The sequence below is a fragment of the Cyclopterus lumpus genome, chromosome 5, assembly GCF_009769545.1.
Source record: "Cyclopterus lumpus isolate fCycLum1 chromosome 5, fCycLum1.pri, whole genome shotgun sequence".
Taxonomy (NCBI): domain Eukaryota; kingdom Metazoa; phylum Chordata; class Actinopteri; order Perciformes; family Cyclopteridae; genus Cyclopterus; species Cyclopterus lumpus.
Window position 1 is genome coordinate 630,025 of NC_046970.1, and position 24,976 is coordinate 655,000.

Consider the following 24,976-nt stretch of genomic DNA (forward strand, 5'->3'; position numbering starts at 1 on the left):
TAAGAGCGTATATACTAGACATTACGGTAAGAGCGTATATACTAGACATTACGGTAAGAGCGTATATACTAGGTATTACGGTAAGAGCGCGTAAGAACTGACTTCAAAGTAAGAGCGGAGTTCCGGTAAACGTGATAGTCAGTCAATACGTTTGTAAATACAGATAGTTTAATACATTTAACTAAATGAATGAGTCAACAATCAACTTCTTTTTTAAATTACCACATGCAAACTGTATTTTAAGAACAAAATAAATGTATATTGTGTGAATACTTCGAGATGCCACCTCGGAAGGTACCTCTTCCATTATCAGGATATTGTGATGTTGAATTTAAAAATGAAAAAGTAATGTGTCTCTAATTTCAGATTAGATTTAAAAGGAAATGGTCCATAGTTAGAAACTCATTTCATTTCAGATTAATAGCAGACAACATCATCCTTGAAATGCAGTTTGTATGTGGCAATTCTTTACTATAAAAAAAAGTTGTACAATTGTTCACTCATTCATTTAGTTAAATTCATTAATGTGTCTGTATTTACATACGTATTGACTATTACGTTCACCGGAACCTCGCTCTTATTTTGAAGTCAGTTCTTCCGTGCTCTTACCGTAATAACCTGTATATGCGCAGACCGGAAAGAAAGCCGTGCGTGCTGGCTGGACCGTGTGTTTGGAAGTGGAGGCTGGCCCGCAGTGGGAGACGACGCTGTCCGAATGGAGGAGGCCAAAGAGAGCTTCACCTTCAAAGGTGTTGCGGAGAGACTGACGCTGGGCGTCACGCGCATCCTCGGTGCGTATCACGTTTCTTTGCTCGTACCGTGAACGTTCGGGGTTTAGCAGACCGACCGAGGTCTCGCTGGGCCTGATGCATGCGTCCCTGTTGTGTCCCCAGAGAACATGCCCGGTGTGGGCGACGTGCGGCTGGTCGAGAGGGAGCCCGCAGAGAAGAGGAGCCTGCTGTCGTGGGAGCAGGTGAAGTATGGACACCTGAGCCCGTTAGGTCCGCGGACACGTCGTCATCGACCTGCTTCAGGCCCCCTGTAGAAACACACGTATTAACACACCTGTATTCATCCAGAGAACCTGCTTCATGTCTCCTGTAGAAACACACCTGTATTCATCCAGAGAACCTGCTTCATGTCTCCTGTAGAAACACACCTGTATTCATCCAGAGAACCTGCTTCATGTCTCCTGTAGAAACACACCTGTATTCATCCAGAGAACCTGCTTCATGTCTCCTGTAGAAACACACCTGTATTCATCCAGAGAACCTGCTTCATGTCTCCTGTAGAAACACACCTGTATTCATCCAGAGAACCTGCTTCATGTCTCCTGTAGAAACACACCTGTATTCTGCCAGAGGACCTGCGAGATTTCTACCTGACAACGGATGGATTAACACTCACCTGGAGCGTTAAACTAGACAGTAGGTGACCTGATTAGGTGTGTGTGTGTGTGTGTGTGCGTCCCCCTAGGCAGCATGGTGGTCCACAGTGTGTGTGTGTGTGTGTGTGTGTGTGTGTGTGTGTGTGTGTGTGTCCAGGTGAGTGCGTCCCCCTAGGCAGCATGGTGGTCCACAGTGTGTGTGTGTGTGTGTGTGTGTGTGTCCAGGTGAGTGTGTCCCCCTAGGCAGCATGGTGGTCCACAGTGTGTGTGTGTGTGTCCAGGTGAGTGCGTCCCCCTAGGCAGCATGGTGGTCCACAGTGTGTGTGTGTGTGTGTCCAGGTGAGTGCGTCCCCCTAGGCAGCATGGTGGTCCACAGTGTGTGTGTGTGTGTCCAGGTGAGTGCGTCCCCCTAGGCAGCATGGTGGTCCACAGTGTGTGTGTGTGTGTGTGTGTGTGTGTGTGTGTGTGTGTGTGTGTGTGTGTGTGTGTGTGTGTGTGTGTGTGTGTGTGTGTGTGTGTGTGTGTGTGTGTGTGTGTGTGTGTGTGTGTGTGTGTGTGTGTGTGTGTGTGTGTGTGTGTGTGTGTGTGTGTGTGTGTGTGTGTGTGTGTGTGTGTGTGTGTGTGTGTGTCCAGGTGAGTGGTCCCCCTAGGCAGCATGGTGGTCCACAGTGTGTGTGTGTGTCCAGGTGAGTGTGTCCCCCTAGGCAGCATGGTGGTCCACAGTGTGTGTGTGTGTGTCCAGGTGAGTGTGTCCCCCTAGGCAGCATGGTGGTCCACAGTGTGTGTGTGTGTCCAGGTGAGTGTGTCCCCCTAGGCAGCATGGTGGTCCACAGTGTGTGTGTGTGTGTCCAGGTGAGTGTGTCCCCCTAGGCAGCATGGTGGTCCACAGTGTGTGTGTGTGTGTCCAGGTGAGTGTGTCCCCCTAGGCAGCATGGTGGTCCACAGTGTGTGTGTGTGTGTGTCCAGGTGAGTGCGTCCCCCTAGGCAGCATGGTGGTCCACAGTGTGTGTGTGTGTGTCCAGGTGAGTGTGTCCCCCTACGCAGCATGGTGGTCCACAGTGTGTGAGTGTGTCCCCCTAGGCAGCATGGTGGTCCACAGTGTGTGTGTGTGTGTGTGTCCAGGTGAGTGCGTCCCCCTAGGCAGCATGGTGGTCCACAGTGTGTGTGTGTGTGTCCAGGTGAGTGTGTCCCCCTAGGCAGCATGGTGGTCCACAGTGTGTGTGTGTGTCCAGGTGAGTGTGTCCCCCTAGGCAGCATGGTGGTCCACAGTGTGTGTGTGTGTGTGTGTGTGTGTGTGTGTGTGTGTGTGTGTGTGTGTGTGTGTGTGTGTGTGTGTGTGTGTGTGTGTGTGTGTGTGTGTGTGTGTGTCCAGGTGAGTGGTCCCCCTAGGCAGCATGGTGGTCCACAGTGTGTGTGTGTGTCCAGGTGAGTGTGTCCCCCTAGGCAGCATGGTGGTCCACAGTGTGTGTGTGTGTCCAGGTGAGTGTGTCCCCCTAGGCAGCATGGTGGTCCACAGTGTGTGTGTGTGTCCAGGTGAGTGCGTCCCCCTAGGCAGCATGGTGGTCCACAGTGTGTGTGTGTGTGTGTGTGTGTGTGTGTGTGTGTCCAGGTGAGTGGTCCCCCTAGGCAGCATGGTGGTCCACAGTGTGTGTGTGTGTGTCCAGGTGAGTGTGTCCCCCTAGGCAGCATGGTGGTCCACAGTGTGTGTGTGTGTCCAGGTGAGTGCGTCCCCCTAGGCAGCATGGTGGTCCACAGTGTGTGTGTGTGTGTGTGTGTGTGTGTGTCCAGGTGAGTGCGTCCCCCTAGGCAGCATGGTGGTCCACAGTGTGTGTGTGTGTGTGTGTGTCCAGGTGAGTGCGTCCCCCTAGGCAGCATGGTGGTCCACAGTGTGTGTGTGTGTGTGTCCAGGTGAGTGCGTCCCCCTAGGCAGCATGGTGGTCCACAGTGTGTGTGTGTGTGTCCAGGTGAGTGCGTCCCCCTAGGCAGCATGGTGGTCCACAGTGTGTGTGTGTGTGTGTGTGTGTGTGTGTGTGTGTGTGTGTGTGTGTGTGTGTGTGTGTGTGTGTGTGTGTGTGTGTGTGTGTGTGTGTGTGTGTGTGTGTGTGTGTGTGTGTGTGTGTGTGTGTGTCCAGGTGAGTGGTCCCCCTAGGCAGCATGGTGGTCCACAGTGTGTGTGTGTGTGTCCAGGTGAGTGTGTCCCCCTAGGCAGCATGGTGGTCCACAGTGTGTGTGTGTGTCCAGGTGAGTGTGTCCCCCTAGGCAGCATGGTGGTCCACAGTGTGTGTGTGTGTGTCCAGGTGAGTGTGTCCCCCTAGGCAGCATGGTGGTCCACAGTGTGTGTGTGTGTGTCCAGGTGAGTGTGTCCCCCTAGGCAGCATGGTGGTCCACAGTGTGTGTGTGTGTGTGTCCAGGTGAGTGCGTCCCCCTAGGCAGCATGGTGGTCCACAGTGTGTGTGTGTGTGTCCAGGTGAGTGTGTCCCCCTACGCAGCATGGTGGTCCACAGTGTGTGAGTGTGTCCCCCTAGGCAGCATGGTGGTCCACAGTGTGTGTGTGTGTGTGTGTCCAGGTGAGTGCGTCCCCCTAGGCAGCATGGTGGTCCACAGTGTGTGTGTGTGTGTCCAGGTGAGTGTGTCCCCCTAGGCAGCATGGTGGTCCACAGTGTGTGTGTGTGTCCAGGTGAGTGTGTCCCCCTAGGCAGCATGGTGGTCCACAGTGTGTGTGTGTGTGTGTGTGTGTGTGTGTGTGTGTGTGTGTGTGTGTGTGTGTGTGTGTGTGTGTGTGTGTGTGTGTGTGTGTGTGTGTGTGTGTGTGTGTGTGTGTGTGTGTGTGTGTGTGTGTGTGTGTGTCCAGGTGAGTGGTCCCCCTAGGCAGCATGGTGGTCCACAGTGTGTGTGTGTGTCCAGGTGAGTGTGTCCCCCTAGGCAGCATGGTGGTCCACAGTGTGTGTGTGTGTCCAGGTGAGTGTGTCCCCCTAGGCAGCATGGTGGTCCACAGTGTGTGTGTGTGTCCAGGTGAGTGCGTCCCCCTAGGCAGCATGGTGGTCCACAGTGTGTGTGTGTGTGTGTGTGTGTGTGTGTGTGTCCAGGTGAGTGGTCCCCCTAGGCAGCATGGTGGTCCACAGTGTGTGTGTGTGTGTCCAGGTGAGTGTGTCCCCCTAGGCAGCATGGTGGTCCACAGTGTGTGTGTGTGTCCAGGTGAGTGCGTCCCCCTAGGCAGCATGGTGGTCCACAGTGTGTGTGTGTGTGTGTGTGTGTGTGTGTCCAGGTGAGTGCGTCCCCCTAGGCAGCATGGTGGTCCACAGCGTGTGTGTGTGTCCAGGTGAGTGCGTCCCCCTAGGCAGCATGGTGGTCCACAGTGTGTGTGTGTGTGTGTGTCCAGGTGAGTGCGTCCCCCTAGGCAGCATGGTGGTCCACAGTGTGTGTGTGTGTGTGTGTGTGTCCAGGTGAGTGCGTCCCCCTAGGCAGCATGGTGGTCCACAGTGTGTGTGTGTGTGTCCAGGTGAGTGCGTCCCCCTAGGCAGCATGGTGGTCCACAGTGTGTGTGTGTGTCCAGGTGAGTGTGTCCCCCTAGGCAGCATGGTGGTCCACAGTGTGTGTGTGTGTCCAGGTGAGTGCGTCCCCCTAGGCAGCATGGTGGTCCACAGCGTGTGTGTGTGTGTGTGTGTGTGTGTGTGTGTCCAGGTGAGTGCGTCCCCCTAGGCAGCATGGTGGTCCACAGTGTGTGTGTGTGTGTGTGTGTGTGTGTCCCCCTAGGCAGCATGGTGGTCCACAGTGTGTGTGTGTGTGTCCAGGTGAGTGCGTCCCCCTAGGCAGCATGGTGGTCCACAGTGTGTGTGTGTGTGTGTGTGTGTGTGTGTGTGTGTCCAGGTGAGTGAGTCCCCCTAGGCAGCATGGTGGTCCACAGTGTGTGTGTGTGTGTGTGTGTGTGTGTGTGTGTCCCCCTAGGCAGCATGGTGGTCCACAGTGTGTGTGTGTGTGTGTGTGTGTGTGTCCCCCTAGGCAGCATGGTGGTCCACAGTGTGTGTGTGTGTGTGTGTGTGTCCAGGTGAGTGCGTCCCCCTAGGCAGCATGGTGGTCCACAGCGTGTGTGTGTGTGTGTGTGTCCAGGTGAGTGCGTCCCCCTAGGCAGCATGGTGGTCCACAGTGTGTGTGTGTGTGTGTGTGTCCAGGTGAGTGCGTCCCCCTAGGCAGCATGGTGGTCCACAGTGTGTGTGTGTGTGTGTGTCCAGGTGAGTGCGTCCCCCTAGGCAGCATGGTGGTCTACAGTGTGTGTGTGTGTGTGTGTGTGTGTCCAGGTGAGTGCGTCCCCCTAGGCAGCATGGTGGACCACAGTGTGTGTGTGTGTGTGTGTGTGTCCAGGTGAGTGCGTCCCCCTAGGCAGCATGGTGGTCCACAGCGTGTGTGTGTGTGTGTGTGTGTCCAGGTGAGTGCGTCCCCCTAGGCAGCATGGTGGTCCACAGTGTGTGTGTGTGTGTGTCCAGGTGAGTGCGTCCCCCTAGGCAGCATGGTGGTCCACAGCGTGTGTGTGTGTGTGTGTGTCCAGGTGAGTGCGTCCCCCTAGGCAGCATGGTGGTCCACAGTGTGTGTGTGTGTGTCCAGGTGAGTGCGTCCCCCTAGGCAGCATGGTGGTCCACAGTGTGTGTGTGTGTGTCCAGGTGAGTGCGTCCCCCTAGGCAGCATGGTGGTCCACAGTGTGTGTGTGTGTGTCCAGGTGAGTGCGTCCCCCTAGGCAGCATGGTGGTCCACAGTGTGTGTGTGTGTGTCCAGGTGAGTGCGTCCCCCTAGGCAGCATGGTGGTCCACAGCGTGGCTCGGCTGTGTCCTCTCCTCCAGCCGGTGTCCTTGTTCTCGCTCCCCAGCGCTCCCTCCCTGGTGGACCTGGACTGGGAGGAGGACCCAGGAAGCGGTAACGCTCCCAGTGCAGGTGAAGTCTGTTTCAGTCTCTTCGTGAGCAGAAAGCAGGTCAATGATTGACAAGCTGATTTAGAAAGTCAATATTTATTCGGGACTCCTCTCCGTCAGGCTCGGGGGACCCCGCGCCCCATTTTGACTCCCGGAGCCGCATCTTTGAGATGGACCCCTGTGGTGGGAACGGCAAAGTGTGTCTGGTCTACAGGAACTGCACCGCAGGTGTTCTCCTTGTATTGTAACGACGTTATTAATTAATAAACGGTAGTTATGGCGACACATTCATGTGCCCACTGTGGAAACGAGCGTCATTGAGCCGTTGGTCTTTGTGTTTTCAGGTGTGGTCGCCCAGCAGAGTGACATTTGGTTCCTCGACCGCTCGCTGTGTTGGCACCTGCTGACCGCGACCTTCACCTCCTACTACCGCCTGATGGTCACTCACCTGGGCCTGCCCGAGTGGCAGTACGCCTTCACCCCGTACGGCCCCAGCCCCCGGGCCAAGGTGAGTCTTTAAATGACGTCTGCTAAGCGTTCTGTCCCTGCAGAACTCGTCTGCATTGTCTTTGTGTGTACTAACATTAACACGTCAAGTCATTTTTAGGGGTGTAACATAGAGTTCATTCATTCCCTTCACAGTATAACACAAGATGACTCACGTTTAAAGACACTTACACAGAAGCACATTTAACCTTTGAAACGAGTTCTTACCTTCCAGCCTGTCTCATGCAAGTTCGTGAAATGGGCACAAAAATTAGGAGACACAAATTAAATGCCGCGTTGTGGATTTGTTGCTTATTTTAAACCCAATTGGATGTTTTTTAAGTGTTTTTGTTTCAGTTTGACGTCATGCGTCCTAAAGCTGGTCGTGCAGAGAGACATAACAAAGGAAACAGGCATTTTGAGTCCCTGAATACAAAACCACTAGATTGTATGTTGTGACTCACACATTGCCATGAGACTGTACCTGCTTACCAAACCTGACTTTAATATTCTGTGTCCAAATGTTCCTGTGAATACAGACACCAGTTGTGGAAGGAGGGTCGTTGCAGTCATGAGCCAGCTGTAACACCTGCTTCCTCTGGGACATTGTCGGGTTATTCTGTGTTGACCTTTACTCGACATCGCTGTAAAGCACATTTTAAATGTCCCCTCTGCAGCAGTGGGCGTCCTTGTACCAGCCTCTGACTTTCAGCAGTGAGCCCAACTTCTCTGATCCAGCTGCAGATTCCCATCTCAACAAGCTGGACCCGACGAAGGCCTTCAAAGGCAAAGCCAAGACTCCCGTCCCCAAGAAGAAGCAGCCGGCACAGTGCAGCTCAGGCAGCACAGCAAAGAGCCAAGGCGGCGCAGGAAGGCTGAGTGGGGGAAGACGTTGAGAAGGAGAACGGTCCATACCACCGACATCGAGGAAGGCTGAGTGGGGGAAGACGTTGAGAAGGAGAACGGTCCATACCACCGACATCGAGGAAGGCTGAGTGGGGGAAGACGTGGAGAAGGAGAACGGTCCATACCACCGACATCGAGGAAGGCTGAGTGGGGGAAGACGTGGAGAAGGAGAACGGTCCATACCACCGACATCGAGGAAGGCTGAGTGGGGGAAGACGTGGGGAAGGAGAACGGTCCATACCACCGACATCGAGGAAGGCTGAGTGGGGGAAGACGTGGGGAAGGAGAACGGTCCATACCACCGACATCGAGGAAGGCTGAGTGGGGGAAGACGTGGGGAAGGAGAACGGTCCATACCACCGACATCGAGGAAGGCTGAGTGGGGGAAGACGTGGGGAAGGAGAACGGTCCATACCACCGACATCGAGGAAGGCTGAGTGGGGGAAGACGTGGAGAAGGAGAACGGTCCATACCACCGACATCGAGGAAGGCTGAGTGGGGGAAGACGTGGGGAAGGAGAACGGTCCATACCACCGACATCGAGAAGGAGTCCCATGAAGCGATTCCTTGGCCGTAGGCTCCCTGACTGCATGCTGTAATGCTGCATGTTGAAATAGATGAACAGCTCTCTAACACACGGCTTCATGTGTCCCGGCTCTGTTGGGGATGGAGGAACGAGGCTTTCCAGCCAGTTGCTTCCAAAGAGCCTCATTCCAGTGTTCACTAGTGACACCTAGTGGTACACATCATTAAACGCATTCTTACAGTATGATCACGTGTCCAATAATCCTCATGGAGAGCACATGGAGCACTTTAACCAATGAGGACACTGTTTACGTCCGTAGTTATTAACACTAGGCTTAGTTTGCTGTTTGAATTGTTTATGGATCATACAACAATAATCTATAATCTATACAATCTTCAAAGGTGTGTGGACATGAGCTCCTCTGTGACTCACGCTGAAGGAGCCCCAAGAAAGCAGATAGTGGCAGTAAAGTGCTTCTAGTCTTTAAGGCGGAGCCGCTTCCAGCTGCTGGTCTGCAGACGCCATCGCTGCACTGTTGTTTTGTTAGTTCATTTCATATTAGTCTATTCATTGTATATTGTGCATTTTAATATTTAATATTGCTTTACTTGTATGAATGCTGCTGTGGCGAACACATTTCCTCTTGTGTGGTTAATAAAGTATAACTATCAAACTACATAATAATAATAATAATACATTGGTTTTATAAGGCGCCTTTCAAGGCACTCAAGGTCGCCGTACAACATATTTAAAAATCTGACACAATTTAAAGCAGCGCAGTTAAAAGCAGAGGGGAACACGTCAGGCATAGGCCTGCCTGAAAAGGTGGGTTTTGAATAAAATGATAGTCAATGTTGATGATGATGATGAAAGACACCGCAGAGCCGCTCGGTTAACTTTTAGTTTAGACTTATTGATCTTATTTGTATAATGACGTCTGCTCTGATGACTCATCAATATTTTAAGTGTACATTGGTGATCTTCGTCCATTTAAGGCTCTTCATGTCGAGACGTTCTAGGATTAACTTTTAGGTTCAGGTCCTCGAGGCTCCAGTGAAAGTAATCAAGATGAATGTTCTCTTTCCAGATGTTAGGACTGTCCTGCTTTTATTATTCATAAAGCCACTTGGTTACTTTTCATCTCCTGCTGACTGTTATTCATGATTATATCAGCTGCTATTACCTCACTAATACGAACATGAGCTATAAGCTATGAAGTGTTGTGTTTTCATCTTGAATGCATGTAAATGTCTCAATGTTCAACCTTTTGATCTTAATGTTGTTGCATTGATTGGAGCAATAAGCCGTCAGCGTCACGGTTTGAAATAATAAAGCTCATATGTGTTGCAGCTACTAACGAGTACATGTTGATGATTGAGTTCATCACTTAAGCAGACTCAGATTGTTTGTTTTTAACCCTTCGTATCCGTGGAATGTTTGGACTGCACACAGATGTGCACCGCGGGGGGCTTCAGATATCAGCGCAGATGTTTCCTTGTTTCTTCAGAGGGAAACTCTCCGCATGCTGTTCAGGGAGGGGGGGGTGGTGCATCTCTACCAAGGCCCTGTAGAGCCCTGCACCCAATACTCCTCCGATGGGGGGGGCGACGAGAGGCACCCACCACCACCCGTTGCCAGACCTGCACAGATAGAAAATAACTGTAAACATCGGCCAATTAATAATTAACAGATATGTTCTACTTGTCTGACCCCAAGTGATTGCCACACAGATCCTGCCCTACAAGCCTGTGTGTCCTGTGTACCTGAACACATCACCCCCCCAGCCTGCGATGGCAGTGAAGACCCTGGGTGCGATGTCTCTGGTGGGGTTGATGGCGTAGCCGCTGTTGCTGCCCAGAGAAATGCCGATGAGCATCACCAGGAGGCCCACGGCCACCGGCTCGCAGCCCGCCGCCGCCGGCTTGTTCCTCTGATCCGACAAAGCCATGAGGCACAGCAGCAGCATGGCGGTGCCGAACACCTGGCGCACACACAACGGGCGTCACACGCTGTGCGTCACCATGACAACATGTTCATGTGTAGCTCCTTCGGTCTACCTGATCAGTGAATCCAGCCAGCAAGGAGAGGTAGGGAGCAGGATAGGTGGCAAAGATACCGGCCGTGGCCTTGACCCCCGTCACAGTCAGGTTTCCTCCACAGTAGTCGAAGATGGCTTCTGTGGAGGAGACACGTGTGACTGCGTGTAGAGTACAGAGATCATATCTATATAACACTGTAGGGTGTGCTCACCATAATAGACCCCATAGATTGTCCCTGCGGCCAGGAATGACCCCAAGAGTTGTGCAAACACATACAGAGGCAGCATCTTCCAGCCGAGGCGGCCAAACGTGCACATGGTGAACGACACGGCTGCATTCATATGAGCCCCTGATGGAGTGGGACAAGTGTGTGTCAGATCACTGGGATGGCTTGTAAGGGTTCTTCACACTGGAGTTCACAAGGGTCAGCTCTCGTACCTGAGACCTTCCCTCCAACATGAGCCCCCATAGCGACGCCCAGTCCAAACCCCAGATTGATGCTGAGGTACTGGCCGAACACCCCCTGTCCTGTCACTACCTGGGCCACGGACCCCAGGCCGAACACCTGGATGTAGAGAGAAGTCAGTGTGCACAGTCACGAGAAGCTTCTGGACGGGCGTCCAGCAAACAGGACATGCAACGCAGCACAAAGAAGGACCAACACAGCAGTGAGGCAGCGGAGATGGAATATGAATGGATGCTTTAGTTTAGACAAGTTGGACTCTTCCTCATAACTTCTAGCTCAGTGAAACCGAGAGGCCGTGGTGCCAGAGGGGGGAAATGCTGACACTGGAAAACATTTGCTCAGGAAACAGGAAACATGTGCTTCGTCATCCAGAGTCATGAGTATTTATCTGGGTTCAGAGTGAGTTTGGGTGTCCAAGCAAAGCCTGCAGGGTTCTCAGTATCGGGGGTCCTTTTGTAACAGCTGACACTCAACATGTGACTTATGCACCCCGCCATGTGGCCCGCTGCCTGACCGTCACTCTGGTAACACGAGATGTCCTGGTTCACCCACTTGAACCCACCAATCCCCACCCACGACCCCACCATGTGACCGGAGCGTGCTTCAGCGTGCACGGGGGTCAAGGGCTTTAATAATGAGCATGTCAAAGCAGAGCCATGATGCATATGAGGGACTTTGTTCATAATCAAACATTAATACAGCGAGCATCTTACCATCATGACGTACGTGCAAAGAGTTTCAGCGAGTCCCACTCGAACCACTTCGTTCTTGATCCAGACTCTGGGTCCAGCTGCTTTGACCCGGTTCCTCCGAGAGACCCCCAGTTCCACCGGCTGCACCGAGTCCTTCATTTCGTCTTCTTCTCTCCTCCCTTTTCTTTTGGACTTTAATGACTACTTCAGTAGAGATCAGGTTCAGACCCCCTCTGAAGGATCACTGTGGTCCCACGTCACAGAGTAGTCCACCAACAGGTTTGCCCCCTCCCACGTCTCTCCTTGCCTCCTCTGCTCTCGTTGTTTGTCTCCTCTCCATTGGGATGTGTCCACCCTGGCAGCCTGAACCCGGCCCCCCCCCTCCACACTCAGACCCTCCCCCTAGAGCTTTGCTTCCCACCAGCAGACCAATAAGAATCAAGAAGAAAGGTTTGCTTCCCTTTATTGACTTCAGTGTTTAACTGTGACATATATCAAACTGAGTTATGTTTCTGAGTCGAGCTTATCTAAAACGTTCTTATTTCATGTATAATATGTCCCTCTATAAATAACAAGAGACCACAGGGCAGTGGGGGGGGGGGGGTTGATTACATGTACAGCTTCATTGATAACAGTCACACTTATAGACACTTTGTTCTTTTGCCAATTGGTTCAAAGGGGGCGTGGCAGTGGGAGTGGCCCATATCAGAAAGACGCACCACTTCTCAGCCCATCCCACTCTAGTGTGGACGCATGCGCAAACGGAGGCTCGTCCCACTTGTAGCTGGTTTAGTTCAACCTGCAGCCTCTGCATGCCCCTTCCACGACACGTGGTTTTAGACTGAGAGCTTCTTTGTTTTGTTTGCATTACACCTGTTGACCTTTGACCTCATTGACCTCCTTTCTAGTCTGTGGTGTTTCTTGCACCTGAAGCTACATGACTGATGCTTGTAGTCATGTAGCTTCAGCTCAACAGACCACAGATCAGATGTTCCACAGACTGTTTAGAGTAGGATCACTCTTCTGTACATTCTTACTGTAATAATGTCCAAGTTTAAACTTTACAATGATCACAAAGTAAAAATACTCCATGATGTCGTCATCAGATAAACCATTCAGCCAGAGAAGAAAAGAAAGGGTAATAATTATTAGGCAGAATGTGTCTAATTTCCTCTCAATACAGTTCGACTTGTTAGCCTGTGTTGCCCTCTAGTGGACAGAAAGGTGCACTGCTGTTATATCTGAACAATATTCAGGTTCAATGTTTTTGTTCTGACTCGATATTTGTTTTCTTCCGCATTACAAAAGATGAAATACTTTTGTTTGTCCAGCCAGGCATTTCACAAGAATGTTTCTGTACATTAATCTGGACTTCACAGATCTTAAGATCGATCATTTAAGTCAAAAGACCAATAACTTTAATAAGTGGACTCATGATACAGGTCCTTCAGAAAAGGGACTAATGCCACCGTGCGCATGCTCAGGAGTCTAAGAAGTATAATCAGATAAATGGAGGCGACTTAAAGTTTCGAAAGTAAAAGTAGATCCTTCAGAAAAGTAGTCCGTCAGTGTTTTACCTTTTTGATGTTTTTTAAATAAATATTAGGCTCCTGCTGGAGATAGATGAGGTTCAGCTAACTGACTAAATATCTCCACTTCTAAATATGCATATGATAATGTGTGAGAACAACCCTCACAGCGAGCTGTGTGTTTATGGATAATTGTGAAGAACATTAAAAGCAGATGTCGAGTGTTTTTTATGACGATAGCTCCGTGAAGCTCGACCCCCAGGAGCTCCGTGAAGCTCGGCCCCCAGAGCTCCGTGAAGCTCGACCCCCAGAGCTCCGTGAAGCTCGGCCCCCAGGAGCTCCGTGAAGCTCGGCCCCCAGAGCTCCGTGAAGCTCGACCCCCAGAGCTCCGTGAAGCTCGGCCCCCAGGAGCTCCGTGAAGCTCGGCCCCCAGAGCTCCGTGAAGCTCGGCCCCCAGGAGCTCCGTGAAGCTCGGCCCCCAGAGCTCCGTGAAGCTCGGCCCCCAGGAGCTCCACAGATCACACCTCCTCCGGGTGGAAGGAGCTGCGGCTGCATTCCGCTCTCGTTGCGTGTCCGCCACCTGCGCCATGGTCTGGTCGGCTCTACTTTGCCACCCGGTCTGGGTCGCGTTCACGGCGCTGCTGGCCTTCGTGGTGCGCGTGCAGCGCAGAGGTCCGTGGCTCCCGCGAGCCTGCCCCGTGCGCCTGAGGGGGAAGACGGCCGTGGTGACCGGAGCCAACACAGGTGAGGGAGATGCTTTCCTCCAGGAGAAGCTCACAATGTTACTGTGGCAACAGGAAGTGGACGAGCATGGTGTGAGTGTTCGTTTGGAGATTTCATTTTAATGTTTAATATCTAATCGATATTCCTTCATTTCAATGTTTAATATCTAATCGATATTCCTTCATTTCAATGTTTAATATCTAATCGATATTCCTTCATTTCAATGTTTAATATCTAATCGATTTCCCCTAAAGCTTTGGGTAGTGTTTCCTCTGGCTTCCCTTTGAACACGTTGGTCCTTTTCCTCCTAAAATACCAACATGTCAAGTTGTACATTGTTTAATTTCGAGTTATTCATGTCGCACCACTTCATAAATAACTGGATTAAAAGTGCTTTACGTTTAGGATCATCAGAACACATGAAAGGAAGAGAGGTTATTTAAAAGGTACAAAGATCCTCGAGCCATAAAGAACAGAGACATTGGGTGCTTTTCTTTTCAGTTGGGGTACGTTTTCATTTAATTACAAGTTTTTAGTCATAATTCACTTGTAGTTCTGAAAATAGAGGACATGTGGACATCGATCACAGACATCTTAATCAGAGCACATTAAAGAACTGGTCTCTCTCTTCTGGTCTCTGGGGTCCACGTGACTCATAGACCTGGAGGAGGCTTCAGGGTTGCGACACACTGAACTTATTTCTGAGGTGGAGAGTGAAGCAAATGTATGACTTGAGTTTGTCATTGCGGTTACATATTGGGTTCATCGGGTCGCCCGCTGATAACACGGTTGATATGAGCGGCGCCCAGACAGCCGGAGAGACTTCTCTGGTCACCTTTCACGGGAGGTCCTTATTAACATAAAGCATTAAAGGAAAACCACACTCACAAACAAAGGTTCCTTTGTTACGGCTCACAGGCTCATCCTCCTCCAACGGGACCGCCAGCAGAGGAGCTCTCAGAACATGGAGCTGACCCAGGAACAGACCCTAGCCTCGCTGATCCGTTTACAGATTAACTAACTGAACTGAAATCATTGTTTACAACCAGGTTTCAAAGAAAGACGCAGAACATTCATCCTCTGAGAAATGAAATGTTGAAGTAAACCAATGACAACTCTCTGGTATGACCAGTTTTATTGTCAATAACCACGAGGCTGCCAGCGGTACGACTGAGACACGCCCTGAGGTTCATGACTGCTTCAATACGCCATGAAAAGACATGATGAATCATAACCACACGTTGTCCAAGGCTTCTGTTGTTTTGTTGTCTTGTTGTCTTGTTTTAAAGCAGTGTAAACACACCTCCGCCCTCTTCCTCGTGGATAGGGATTGGGAAGTTCATAGCCTTGGACTTTGCCCGTCGGGGGGCTCGTGTTATTCTGGCCTGTCGCAGCGAAGCCCGTGGCACCGCGGCACTGAAGGAGATCAGGGACAAGACCGGGAACGCTGACGTCCACCTGCGCCTGGTGGACCTGTCTTCTCTGGACTCGGTCCGGGGGTTTGCAGAGAGGATCCTAGCAGAGGAGGAAGCTCTCCACATCCTCGTCAACAATGCGGGCGTATCAGGTGATGCACACCTGACCTTTGGGGACCAGAAATATCAACGAGAGATCAAATAAATATAAATGTACACCTGTATTGATCCCCGTGGGGAGATAACCCCACAGACTCTGTGGTCACTCATACTGAATGAATAAACCTCCACATGTGTCATTCATCTGGAAGCCTCTGCAGTCTGATAAATGAGTCTTCTGTCCTGTTTACTGGACGAGTAATGCAGCCCCGCTCAGACCTCTCATGCATCATCACAATGAAGCGTGGCTTTCTTTCCCTGCAGAGCAGCAGGAGACGTTCTGACTGCATGAAGAGACTCTCTTTACGTTGGTGGACTTTCCTTTTAAAGGAAGCCGTGCGTGTCCTCACAGACCAACACCGATAGAGGTTCTAGGTGCGCTGTAGTTTACAGACCTGATCTTATGTGTTAATCCAATCCATTTGCAGGTTTACCCAAACAGATAACCAAAGACGGGTTGGAGGTTTCTTTTGCCACCAACCACCTGGGCCCGTTTCTGCTCACGAACCTGCTGCTGGGTACGTTTCCCTTAACTCAGCAGGTGTGTTGTGGGTCAGAGGAGATGATTACCTGCTCATCACGTCTTCACTTGATTGTCTGCAGACCTCATGAAGCGCTCTGCTCCGGCGCGCATCGTCACCCTCGCCTCGGTCAACCACAAGAAGGGTCAAGTGGACTTCTCTCATTTTCATGGAGAGAACCTCACTTATCACATGGACGCCATCTACAACCACACCAAGCTGCACAACGTCATCTGCACCAAGGAGCTGGCCCGCAGGCTGGAAGGGACAGGTGGGCTAAACAGAACTTTATATATTTATGTTGGTGCACATACTGTTCACAACCCTCCAGAGTTCATAGGTCACCAACCTCACAGCTGCAGTGGACACACATTTCATTTAGTTATAAAGATACAGGTTACATCACCGCTTGGACAAAATATTCAAATGTTCAACAGATGTCTTCCCACAATGTTTAATTGTTGAATAAGCTGTTACCAGTGTTACCAGACGGGGACATTAAAATGCACATTTTAACATCATTTGCACCCATAAATCATTAAATGAGACAAACCTATAACCAACATGTTTTTTATTTGTGCTTGATACGTTTTGTTGTCATTGACCATTGTATGAATATTGGAACAATATGCTCACTGCCTCCTCTGAGTATCAAACAGGACTGAATATTACATCTGACAAAGGATTTATTTAAGAAAGAAATGAAAAGAAAAGAGAAATCCTTTTGTTTTCTCCATCCTTTGAACTCAAAGTAGAAGAAGGCACGTAAATGTTTTAGCGAAGCTTTAGTGTGTGTGTGTGTGTGTGTGTGTGTGTGTGTGTGTGTGTGTGTGTGTGTGTGTGTGTGTGTGTGTGTGTGTGTGTGTGTGCGTGTGTGCGTGTGTGCAGGTGTCACAGCTAACTCGGTCCACCCCGGTATCGTCATGACTGAAGTCTTGAGGCATTATCCGTTCACGGTGCGGGTCATTTTCAACCTGGTTGGATTCTTCTTCTTCAAGGTGAGTCCATCGCTGCATCACTTCTCCACTGTCATGTGATCAGTGACCTCCTCCCGTCCCTTAAGTTTCTCCACTGTCATGTGATCAGTGACCTCCTCCCGTCCCTTAAGTTTCTCCACTGTCATGTGATCAGTGACCTCCTCCCGTCCCTTAAGTTTCTCCACTGTCATGTGATCAGTGACCTCCTCCCGTCCCTTAAGTTTCTCCACTGTCATGTGATCAGTGACCTCCTCCAGTCCCTTAAGTTTCTCCACTGTCATGTGATCAGTGACCTCCTCCCGTCCCTAAAGTTTCTCCACTGTCATGTGATCAGTGACCTCCTCCCGTCCCTTAAGTTTCTCCACTGTCATGTGATCAGTGACCTCCTCCCGTCCCTTAAGTTTCTCCACTGTCATGTGATCAATGACCTCCTCCCGTCCCTTAAGTTTCTCCACTGTCATGTGATCAGTGACCTCCTCCTGTCCCTTAAGTTTCTCCACTGTCATGTGATCAATGACCTCCTCCCGTCCCTTAAGTTTCTCCACTGTCATGTGATCAGTGACCTCCTCCCGTCCCTTAAGTTTCTCCACTGTCATGTGATCAATGACCTCCTCCCGTCCCTTAAGTTTCTCCACTGTCATGTGATCAATGACCTCCTCCCGTCCCTTAAGTTTCTCCACTGTCATGTGATCAATGACCTCCTCCCGTCCCTTAAGTTTCTCCACTGTCATGTGATCAGTGACCTCCTCCCGTCCCTTAAGTTTCTCCACTGTCATGTGATCAGTGACCTCCTCCCGTCCCTTAAGTTTCTCCACTGTCATGTGATCAGTGACCTCCTCCCGTCCCTTAAGTTTCTCCACTGTCATGTGATCAATGACCTCCTCCCGTCCCTTAAGTTTCTCCACTGTCATGTGATCAGTGACCTCCTCCCGTCCCTTAAGTTTCTCCACTGTCATGTGATCAGTGACCTCCTCCTGTCCCTTAAGTTTCTCCACTGTCATGTGATCAATGACCTCCTCCCGTCCCTTAAGTTTCTCCACTGTCATGTGATCAGTGACCTCCTCCCGTCCCTTAAGTTTCTCCACTGTCATGTGATCAATGACCTCCTCCCGTCCCTTAAGTTTCTCCACTGTCATGTGATCAATGACCTCCTCCCGTCCCTTAAGTTTCTCCACTGTCATGTGATCAATGACCTCCTCCCGTCCCTTAAGTTTCTCCACTGTCATGTGATCAGTGACCTCCTCCCGTCCCTTAAGTTTCTCCACTGTCATGTGATCAGTGACCTCCTCCCGTCCCTTAAGTTTCTCCACTGTCATGTGATCAGTGACCTCCTCCCGTCCCTTAAGTTTCTCCACTGTCATGTGATCAGTGACCTCCTCCCGTCCCTTAAGTTTCTCCACTGTCATGTGATCAATGACCTCCTCCCGTCCCTTAAGTTTCTCCACTGTCATGTGATCAATGACCTCCTCCCGTCCCTTAAGTTTCTCCACTGTCATGTGATCAGTGACCTCCTCCTGTCCCTTAAGTTTCTCCACTGTCATGTGATCAATGACCTCCTCCCGTCCCTTAAGTTTCTCCACTGTCATGTGATCAGTGACCTCCTCCCGTCCCTTAAGTTTCTCCACTGTCATGTGATCAATGACCTCCTCCCGTCCCTTAAGTTTCTCCACTGTCATGTGATCAATGACCTCCTCCCGTCCCTTAAGTTTCTCCACTGTCATGTGATCAATGACCTCCTCCCGTCCCTTAAGTTTCTCCACTGTCATGTGATCAATGACCTCCTCCCGTCCCTTAAGTTTCTCCACTGTCATGTGATCAATGACCTCCTCCCGTCCCTTAAGTTTCTCCACTGTCATGTGATCAATGACCTCCTCCCGTCCCTTAAGTTTCTCCACTGTCATGTGATCAGTGACCTCCTCCCGTCCCTTAAGTTTCTCCACTGTCATGTGATCAATGACCTCCTCCCGTCCCTTAAGTTTCTCCACTGTCATGTGATCAATGACCTCCTCCCGTCCCTTAAGTTTCTCCACTGTCATGTGATCAATGACCTCCTCCCGTCCCTTAAGTTTCTCCACTGTCATGTGATCAATGACCTCCTCCCGTCCCTTAAGTTTCTCCACTGTCATGTGATCAGTGACCTCCTCCCGTCCCTTAAGTTTCTCCACTGTCATGTGATCAGTGACCTCCTCCCGTCCCTTGAACCCACTGCATCCCAATGGGCTGCCAGTGGGAGACTGGTTTGAGCTTCAGTGAAATGGGGACCGCATGCTGTATTATACGTCTGTGACATGTAATATACGTCTGTGACATGTAATATACGTCTGTGACATGTATTATACGTCTGTGACATGTAATATACGTCTGTGACATGTAATATGCGTCTGTGACATGTAATATACGTCTGTGACATGTAATATGCGTCTGTGACATGTAATATGCGTCTGTGACATGTATTATGCGTCTGTGACATGTAATATGCGTCTGTGACATGTAATATACGTCTGTGACATGTAATATGCGTCTGTGACATGTATTATGCGTCTGTGACATGTAATATGCGTCTGTGACATGTAATATGCGTCTGTGACATGTATTATGCGTCTGTGACATGTAATATACGTCTGTGACATGTAATATGCGTCTGTGACATGTATTATGCGTCTGTGACATGTAATATGCGTCTGTGACATGTAATATACGTCTGTGACATATATTATGCGTCTGTGACATGTAATATGCGTCTGTGACATGTATTATGCATCTGTGACATGTAATATGCGTCTGTGACATGTAATATACGTCTGTGACATGTAATATGCGTCTGTGACATGTATTATGCATCTGTGACATGTAATATGCGTCTGTGACATGTAATATACGTCTGTGACATGTAATATGCGTCTGTGACATGTATTATGCATCTGTGACATGTAATATACGTCTGTGACATGTATTATGCGTCTGTGACATGTAATATGCGTCTGTGACATGTAATATGCGTCTGTGACATGTAATATACGTCTGTGACATGTATTATGCGTCTGTGACATGTAATATGCGTCTGTGACATGTAATATACGTCTGTGACATGTAATATGCGTCTGTGACATGTATTATGCATCTGTGACATGTAATATACGTCTGTGACATGTATTATACGTCTGTGACATGTATTATGCGTCTGTGACATGTAATATACGTCTGTGACATGTATTATGCGTCTGTGACATGTAATATGCGTCTGTGACATGTAATATACGTCTGTGACATGTAATATACGTCTGTGACATGTAATATGCATCTGTGACATGTAATATACGTCTGTGACATGTATTATACGTCTGTGACATGTAATATGCGTCTGTGACATGTATTATGCATCTGTGACATGTAATATACGTCTGTGACATGTAATATGCGTCTGTGACATGTATTATGCGTCTGTGACATGTAATATACGTCTGTGACATGTAATATGCGTCTGTGACATGTAATATGCGTCTGTGACATGTAATATGCGTCTATGCGTCTGTGACATGTATAATGCGTCTGTGACATGTATTATGCGTCTGTGACATGTAATATACGTCTGTGACATGTATTATGCGTCTGTGACATGTAATATGCGTCTGTGACATGTAATATACGTCTGTGACATGTAATATGCGTCTGTGACATGTAATATACGTCTGTGACATGTATTATGCGTCTGTGACATGTAATATGCGTCTGTGACATGTAATATGCGTCTGTGACATGTAATATACGTCTGTGACATGTAATATGCGTCTGTGACATGTATTATACGTCTGTGACATGTAATATGCGTCTGTGACATGTAATATACGTCTGTGACATGTATTATGCGTCTGTGACATGTAATATGCGTCTGTGACATGTAATATGCGTCTGTGACATGTAATATGCGTCTGTGACATGTATTATGCGTCTGTGACATGTAATATGCGTCTGTGACATGTAATATGCGTCTATGCGTCTGTGACATGTATTATGCGTCTGTGACATGTAATATGCGTCTGTGACATGTATTATGCGTCTGTGACATGTAATATGCGTCTGTGACATGTAATATGCGTCTGTGACATGTAATATACGTCTGTGACATGTAATATGCGTCTGTGACATGTAAAAAGCGTCTGTGACATGTAATATACGTCTGTGACATGTATTATGCGTCTGTGACATGTAAAAAGCGTCTGTGACATGTAATATACGTCTATGCGTCTGTGACATGTAATATGCGTCTGTGACATGTAATATGCGTCTGTGACATGTAATATGCGTCTATGCGTCTGTGACATGTAATATGCGTCTGTGACATGTAATATGCGTCTGTGACATGTAAAAAGCGTCTGTGACATGTATTATACGTCTGTGACATGTATTATGCGTCTGTGACATGTAAAAAGCGTCTGTGACATGTAATATACGTCTATGCGTCTGTGACATGTAATATGCGTCTGTGACATGTAATATGCGTCTGTGACATGTAATATGCGTCTATGCGTCTGTGACATGTAATATGCGTCTGTGACATGTAATATGCGTCTGTGACATGTAAAAAGCGTCTGTGACATGTATTATACGTCTGTGACATGTAATATGCGTCTGTGACATGTAAAAAGCGTCTGTGACATGTATTATACGTCTGTGACATGTATTATGCGTCTGTGACATGTAAAAAGCGTCTGTGACATGTAATATACGTCTATGCGTCTGTGACATGTAATATGCGTCTGTGACATGTAATATGCGTCTGTGACATGTAATATGCGTCTGTGACATGTAATATGCGTCTGTGACATGTAATATGCGTCTGTGACATGTAAAAAGCGTCTGTGACATGTAATATACGTCTGTGACATGTATTATGCGTCTGTGACATGTAAAAAGCGTCTGTGACATGTAATATACGTCTGTGACATGTATTATGCGTCTGTGACATGTATTAGGCGTCTGTGACATGTATTATGCGTCTGTGACATGTATTAGGCGTCTGTGACATGTATTATGCGTCTGTGACATGTATTATGCGTCTGTGACATGTATTATGCGTCTGTGACATGTATTAGGCGTCTGTGACATGTATAATGCGTCTGTGACATGTATTAGGCGTCTGTGACATGTATTATACGTCTGTGACATGTATTAGGCGTCTGTGACATGAATTATGCGTCTGTGACATGTATTATACGTCTGTGACATGTAATATGCGTCTGTGACATGTAATATGCGTCTGTGACATGTAATATGCGTCTGTGACATGTAATATGCGTCTGTGACATGTATTACATTGACATGTATGTAATACCTCTCCTTTCCTCGCCGCCCTCCCAGTCTGCAGAGGAGGGGGCAGCCAGCTCCATCTACTGCTCCGTGGCCGAGGAGATGGAGGGCATCACGGGGAAGTACTGTGACAGCGACTGCAGCCTGGTCCTGCCCGCCCCTCTAGCTCGAGACGCGGCCCTCGGGGTCAAGGACTTCGAGATCAGCGAGAGGCTGACGGCTAAGCTCTGACTATCGGGATCATGGAGGCTTGATAACCGGAAGGGGCTCAACGTCACCTCTTGAACATTTCTGACATACGACCAGATGTTTCTGAACGCACAAAGGAATGTGGTATATTGGCTTTAATCGCTGATTGTCGTTCCTGAATGTTTTCTCCTTTTAGAATGAAGTGTGACTTTTAGTTCATGTGAATGAGTGAGACATGCTGACGCCATGCGGCCAGCTCATGCTTCTTCAGAAATGACCACACAGGTTCCACCATGAGACACAATCACTTCCCTTTATTGATTCTTTAACACACAATAAAACATTTGAGCATTCAGTGCTTTGTGAAGAGTTTGTACAGCTGTTCGTCCCCCGGTGTCTTCAAGCTATTTGGCTGCAGAAACGGAGTTTAAAACAGTGTGGTCACCACGGAGGTTTTTAATTGTATATCACTTGTGTCTACTAATCCTCTTTGGATAATAAAAGAAGAAACAAGGTTGTGGGTCTGCAGAGATGTTCTTTGTATATAAATAGATATATTATTTTGATATAAATATATATTAATATATACAGTGTATATAAATATATATATATAAATGTGTCTCACTACGTCTTCCACCACTCAAACATTTGTACCTTTCTCAAGTTCCTGCTCGATCTCATGGAGGATCTCTTCCAGCACCGGAGTCACGTGGTCCAGCTGCTTGGGTGAAAGACGCACAGCGATCTCCACGGTTTGATCCTGGAGAACAAAGTGTGAATGAGTGTGTGTGTGTGTGTGTGTGTGTGTGTGTGTGTGTGTGTGTGTGTGTGTGTGTGTGTGTGTGTGTGTGTGTGTGTGTGTGTGTGTGTGTGTGTGTGTGTGTGTGTGTGTGTGTGTGCATGCGCTCTCACAGGATTTCCGCCCCGGTCCAGCCGAGGAAGCTGTTGAACTGTGACCTCTTCCAACTGGCCGTCCTCCGATCGAGGCTCCATGTCTTTTCTCTCCTGCAGATAGAAACATGAAGGCCTAAAGTTACAGTTTCCTGCCTCAGTGTGGACACGGATCCTTCATCCATATACTTATTGGTTTCCTGAGCCTCATCCTGAGCGACCTGCACTTGACCTTTTGTCACTTTATCATTCACACAAAACTAAAACATCTCACTGAAAGAATCACGAGGTTTGTGAACATGGGGACATAATACTGCCAATCAGGTGCTTGTTTCTCCTTTATGTGCATTTGTTATTTATGTGTATGTTGTATTGTAGCTGGGTTTGATGCCTGATGCTGCAGCCCGTTCTGTCTCTGCTCTATTGCTGTACCTTCTTTTTGCTGTGTATTGGTTTTGTTTATATGTTGTTGTCAGTTTGTCTATGAATTTTATTTCCATTTTATTTTGAGATTTTGTTATTTTAGGCTGCCTTACAAACATCTGGCCAGGGACAGCAGATGGAAATTAGCCTCTCTGTTTTAATTTCATGATTAAGCATTGGTTAATCAAGGACTCCTTAAAAGAAAATTGGTTCAGATCTAAAAACTGTATTGTGTCTATAGTGAAAAACCCTGAGACAATAAGATGTAACCCAGAGGCCAGAACCGTGAACACGTCACTGTGAAGAACACGTCACCATGAACGCGTCACTGTGAAGAACACGTCACCCTGAACGCGTCACTGTGAAGAACACGTCACCGTGAACGCGTCACTGTGAAGAACACGTCACCGTGAACGCGTCACTGTGAAGAACACGTCACCATGAACGCGTCACTGTGAAGAACACGTCACTGTGAACGCATCACTGTGAAGAACACGTCACTGTGAACGCATCACTGTGAAGAACACGTCACCCTGAACGCATCACTGTGAAGAACACGTCACTGTGAACGCATCACTCTGAAGAACACGTCACTGTGAAGAACACGTCACTGTGAAGAACACGTCACTGTGAACGCATCACTGTGAAGAACACGTCACTGAAGAACACGTCACTGTGAAGAACACGTCACTGTGAACACGTCACTGTGAAGAACACGTCACTGTGAAGAACACGTCACCGTGAAGAACACGTCACTGTGAAGAACACGTCACTGTGAACGCATCACACTTCACTCTCTTCCTGCTGTCCATCCTCCAGCTGCTCACCTTCATCAGCATCATCTCCTTCGGGCTGAAGAAGGTTATGTGTCCCTCTGTCCTCTCAGCCAGCAGCGCCGCCATGCACGCCAACACCAAGCAACCAGCCACCGCTCTGCACATGCTCATTCTGCTCAGTCCTGGACACACACACACACACACACACACACACACACACACACACACACACAAAGTGCAGTCAGTGAGTGAGTCAGAGGCACTGAGGCCAGAGAAGGATCTTAGTGGAAAAGAGAGGCGTCAAAATAGGGAAGTAACACCAAGCGGCTCCACTGACAAGCGAGATCAGAGGCCGGAGTGGACCATACTCACAACAGCAAGACAGCTCTGACCCCAAGAGTAAGAGACTGAAGACGGGAAGACAAGAAGAGGAGTGTGAGGAGGGAGAAGGAGCTGTAAGTTACTCACGTGCTGCGTCAGCTTTGGTCAGTTGCTTCAGGGAGTGTGATGAGGGTCAGCTTGTCCCAGTCAGCCTTTATATCGAGCCCTCTGTTGATTCCTCAGCTCTTTACTGTCCTCCTCACATCCGCTCCTCAACAGGCTCCTCCACCTCCCTCCATTCTCCTGGAAACACACATATGACTCTGGAATCCGGCTTATTTT

The 24,976-nt window shown here is 49.0% G+C and overlaps 4 protein-coding genes across 7 annotated transcripts in view; 2 read left to right on the forward strand and 2 right to left on the reverse strand.

Moving 5' to 3' along the window:
• The first annotated feature begins 626 nt into the window (after positions 1-626).
• On the forward strand, positions 627-9,559 carry tpgs2 (tubulin polyglutamylase complex subunit 2). Of its 3 annotated transcripts, XM_034533435.1 has the most exons (8): positions 627-791; positions 894-973; positions 1,340-1,427; positions 6,155-6,310; positions 6,409-6,516; positions 6,633-6,796; positions 7,452-7,648; positions 7,707-9,559. In XM_034533435.1, the coding sequence occupies exons 1-8, from the start codon at positions 716-718 to the stop codon at positions 7,726-7,728; spliced, it is 891 nt and encodes a 296-aa protein (XP_034389326.1). In that variant the 5' UTR covers positions 627-715; the 3' UTR covers positions 7,729-9,559. The 3 variants fall into 3 exon arrangements, with proteins under 3 accessions (XP_034389326.1, XP_034389324.1, XP_034389327.1); XM_034533433.1 differs by having other exon boundaries at positions 7,452-9,559; XM_034533436.1 differs by lacking the exons at positions 7,452-7,648; positions 7,707-9,559 and having other exon boundaries at positions 6,409-6,558; positions 6,633-6,737.
• Positions 8,548-11,766, reverse strand: aqp7 (aquaporin 7). The gene is made up of 6 exons (XM_034533429.1): positions 11,425-11,766; positions 10,684-10,810; positions 10,457-10,594; positions 10,264-10,382; positions 9,970-10,187; positions 8,548-9,846 (listed from the first exon to the last, which is right to left on the reverse strand). The coding sequence occupies exons 1-6, from the start codon at positions 11,560-11,562 to the stop codon at positions 9,678-9,680; spliced, it is 909 nt and encodes a 302-aa protein (XP_034389320.1). The 5' UTR covers positions 11,563-11,766; the 3' UTR covers positions 8,548-9,677.
• Positions 11,767-13,212: 1,446 nt separating this feature from the next.
• zgc:64106 (uncharacterized protein LOC393348 homolog) lies at positions 13,213-22,578 on the forward strand. The gene is made up of 6 exons (XM_034533426.1): positions 13,213-13,676; positions 14,983-15,222; positions 15,658-15,747; positions 15,833-16,021; positions 16,639-16,748; positions 22,086-22,578. Exons 1-6 carry the CDS (start codon positions 13,520-13,522, stop codon positions 22,263-22,265), a joined length of 966 nt encoding a protein of 321 aa, XP_034389317.1. The 5' UTR covers positions 13,213-13,519; the 3' UTR covers positions 22,266-22,578.
• Positions 22,523-24,976, reverse strand: part of mlnl (motilin-like) — a 2,485-nt gene continuing 31 nt past the window's right edge. Inside the window, exons 1-5 of one of the 2 annotated variants that reach the window (XM_034533441.1) lie at positions 24,782-24,976; positions 24,365-24,495; positions 23,136-23,228; positions 22,878-22,983; positions 22,523-22,635 (exon numbers count right to left, since the gene is read on the reverse strand). The exon at positions 24,782-24,976 is cut by the window's right edge and continues 31 nt beyond it. In XM_034533441.1, the coding sequence (XP_034389332.1) occupies positions 22,628-22,635; positions 22,878-22,983; positions 23,136-23,228; positions 24,365-24,484 (327 nt within the window). In that variant the 5' untranslated portion in view covers positions 24,485-24,495; positions 24,782-24,976 and the 3' untranslated portion in view covers positions 22,523-22,627. Of the gene's footprint in view, positions 22,636-22,877; positions 22,984-23,135; positions 23,229-24,364; positions 24,496-24,685 lie in introns of both variants that reach the window. The other variant, XM_034533442.1, reaches the window with a different exon arrangement.

Bases quoted from the DNA above. Each gene is read 5' to 3' on its own strand.
- zgc:64106 (XM_034533426.1), top strand. From the start codon at position 13,520: ATGGTCTGGTCGGCTCTACTTTGCCACCCGGTCTGGGTCGCGTTCACG. The intron at 13,677-14,982 runs GTGAGGGAGATG...CCTCGTGGATAG, and splicing joins GGTGACCGGAGCCAACACAG to GGATTGGGAAGTTCATAGCC. The intron at 15,223-15,657 runs GTGATGCACACC...ATCCATTTGCAG, and splicing joins CAACAATGCGGGCGTATCAG to GTTTACCCAAACAGATAACC.
- tpgs2 (XM_034533433.1), top strand. From the start codon at position 716: ATGGAGGAGGCCAAAGAGAGCTTCACCTTCAAAGGTGTTGCGGAGAGA. The intron at 6,311-6,408 runs GTGAAGTCTGTT...CCTCTCCGTCAG, and splicing joins CGGTAACGCTCCCAGTGCAG to GCTCGGGGGACCCCGCGCCC. The intron at 6,797-7,451 runs GTGAGTCTTTAA...TCCCCTCTGCAG, and splicing joins GCCCCAGCCCCCGGGCCAAG to CAGTGGGCGTCCTTGTACCA.
- aqp7 (XM_034533429.1), bottom strand. From the start codon at position 11,562: ATGAAGGACTCGGTGCAGCCGGTGGAACTGGGGGTCTCTCGGAGGAAC. The intron at 10,811-11,424 runs GTAAGATGCTCG...CTCTACATCCAG, and splicing joins TTTGCACGTACGTCATGATG to GTGTTCGGCCTGGGGTCCGT. The intron at 9,847-9,969 runs GTACACAGGACA...CTATCTGTGCAG, and splicing joins TGGGGGGGTGATGTGTTCAG to GTCTGGCAACGGGTGGTGGT.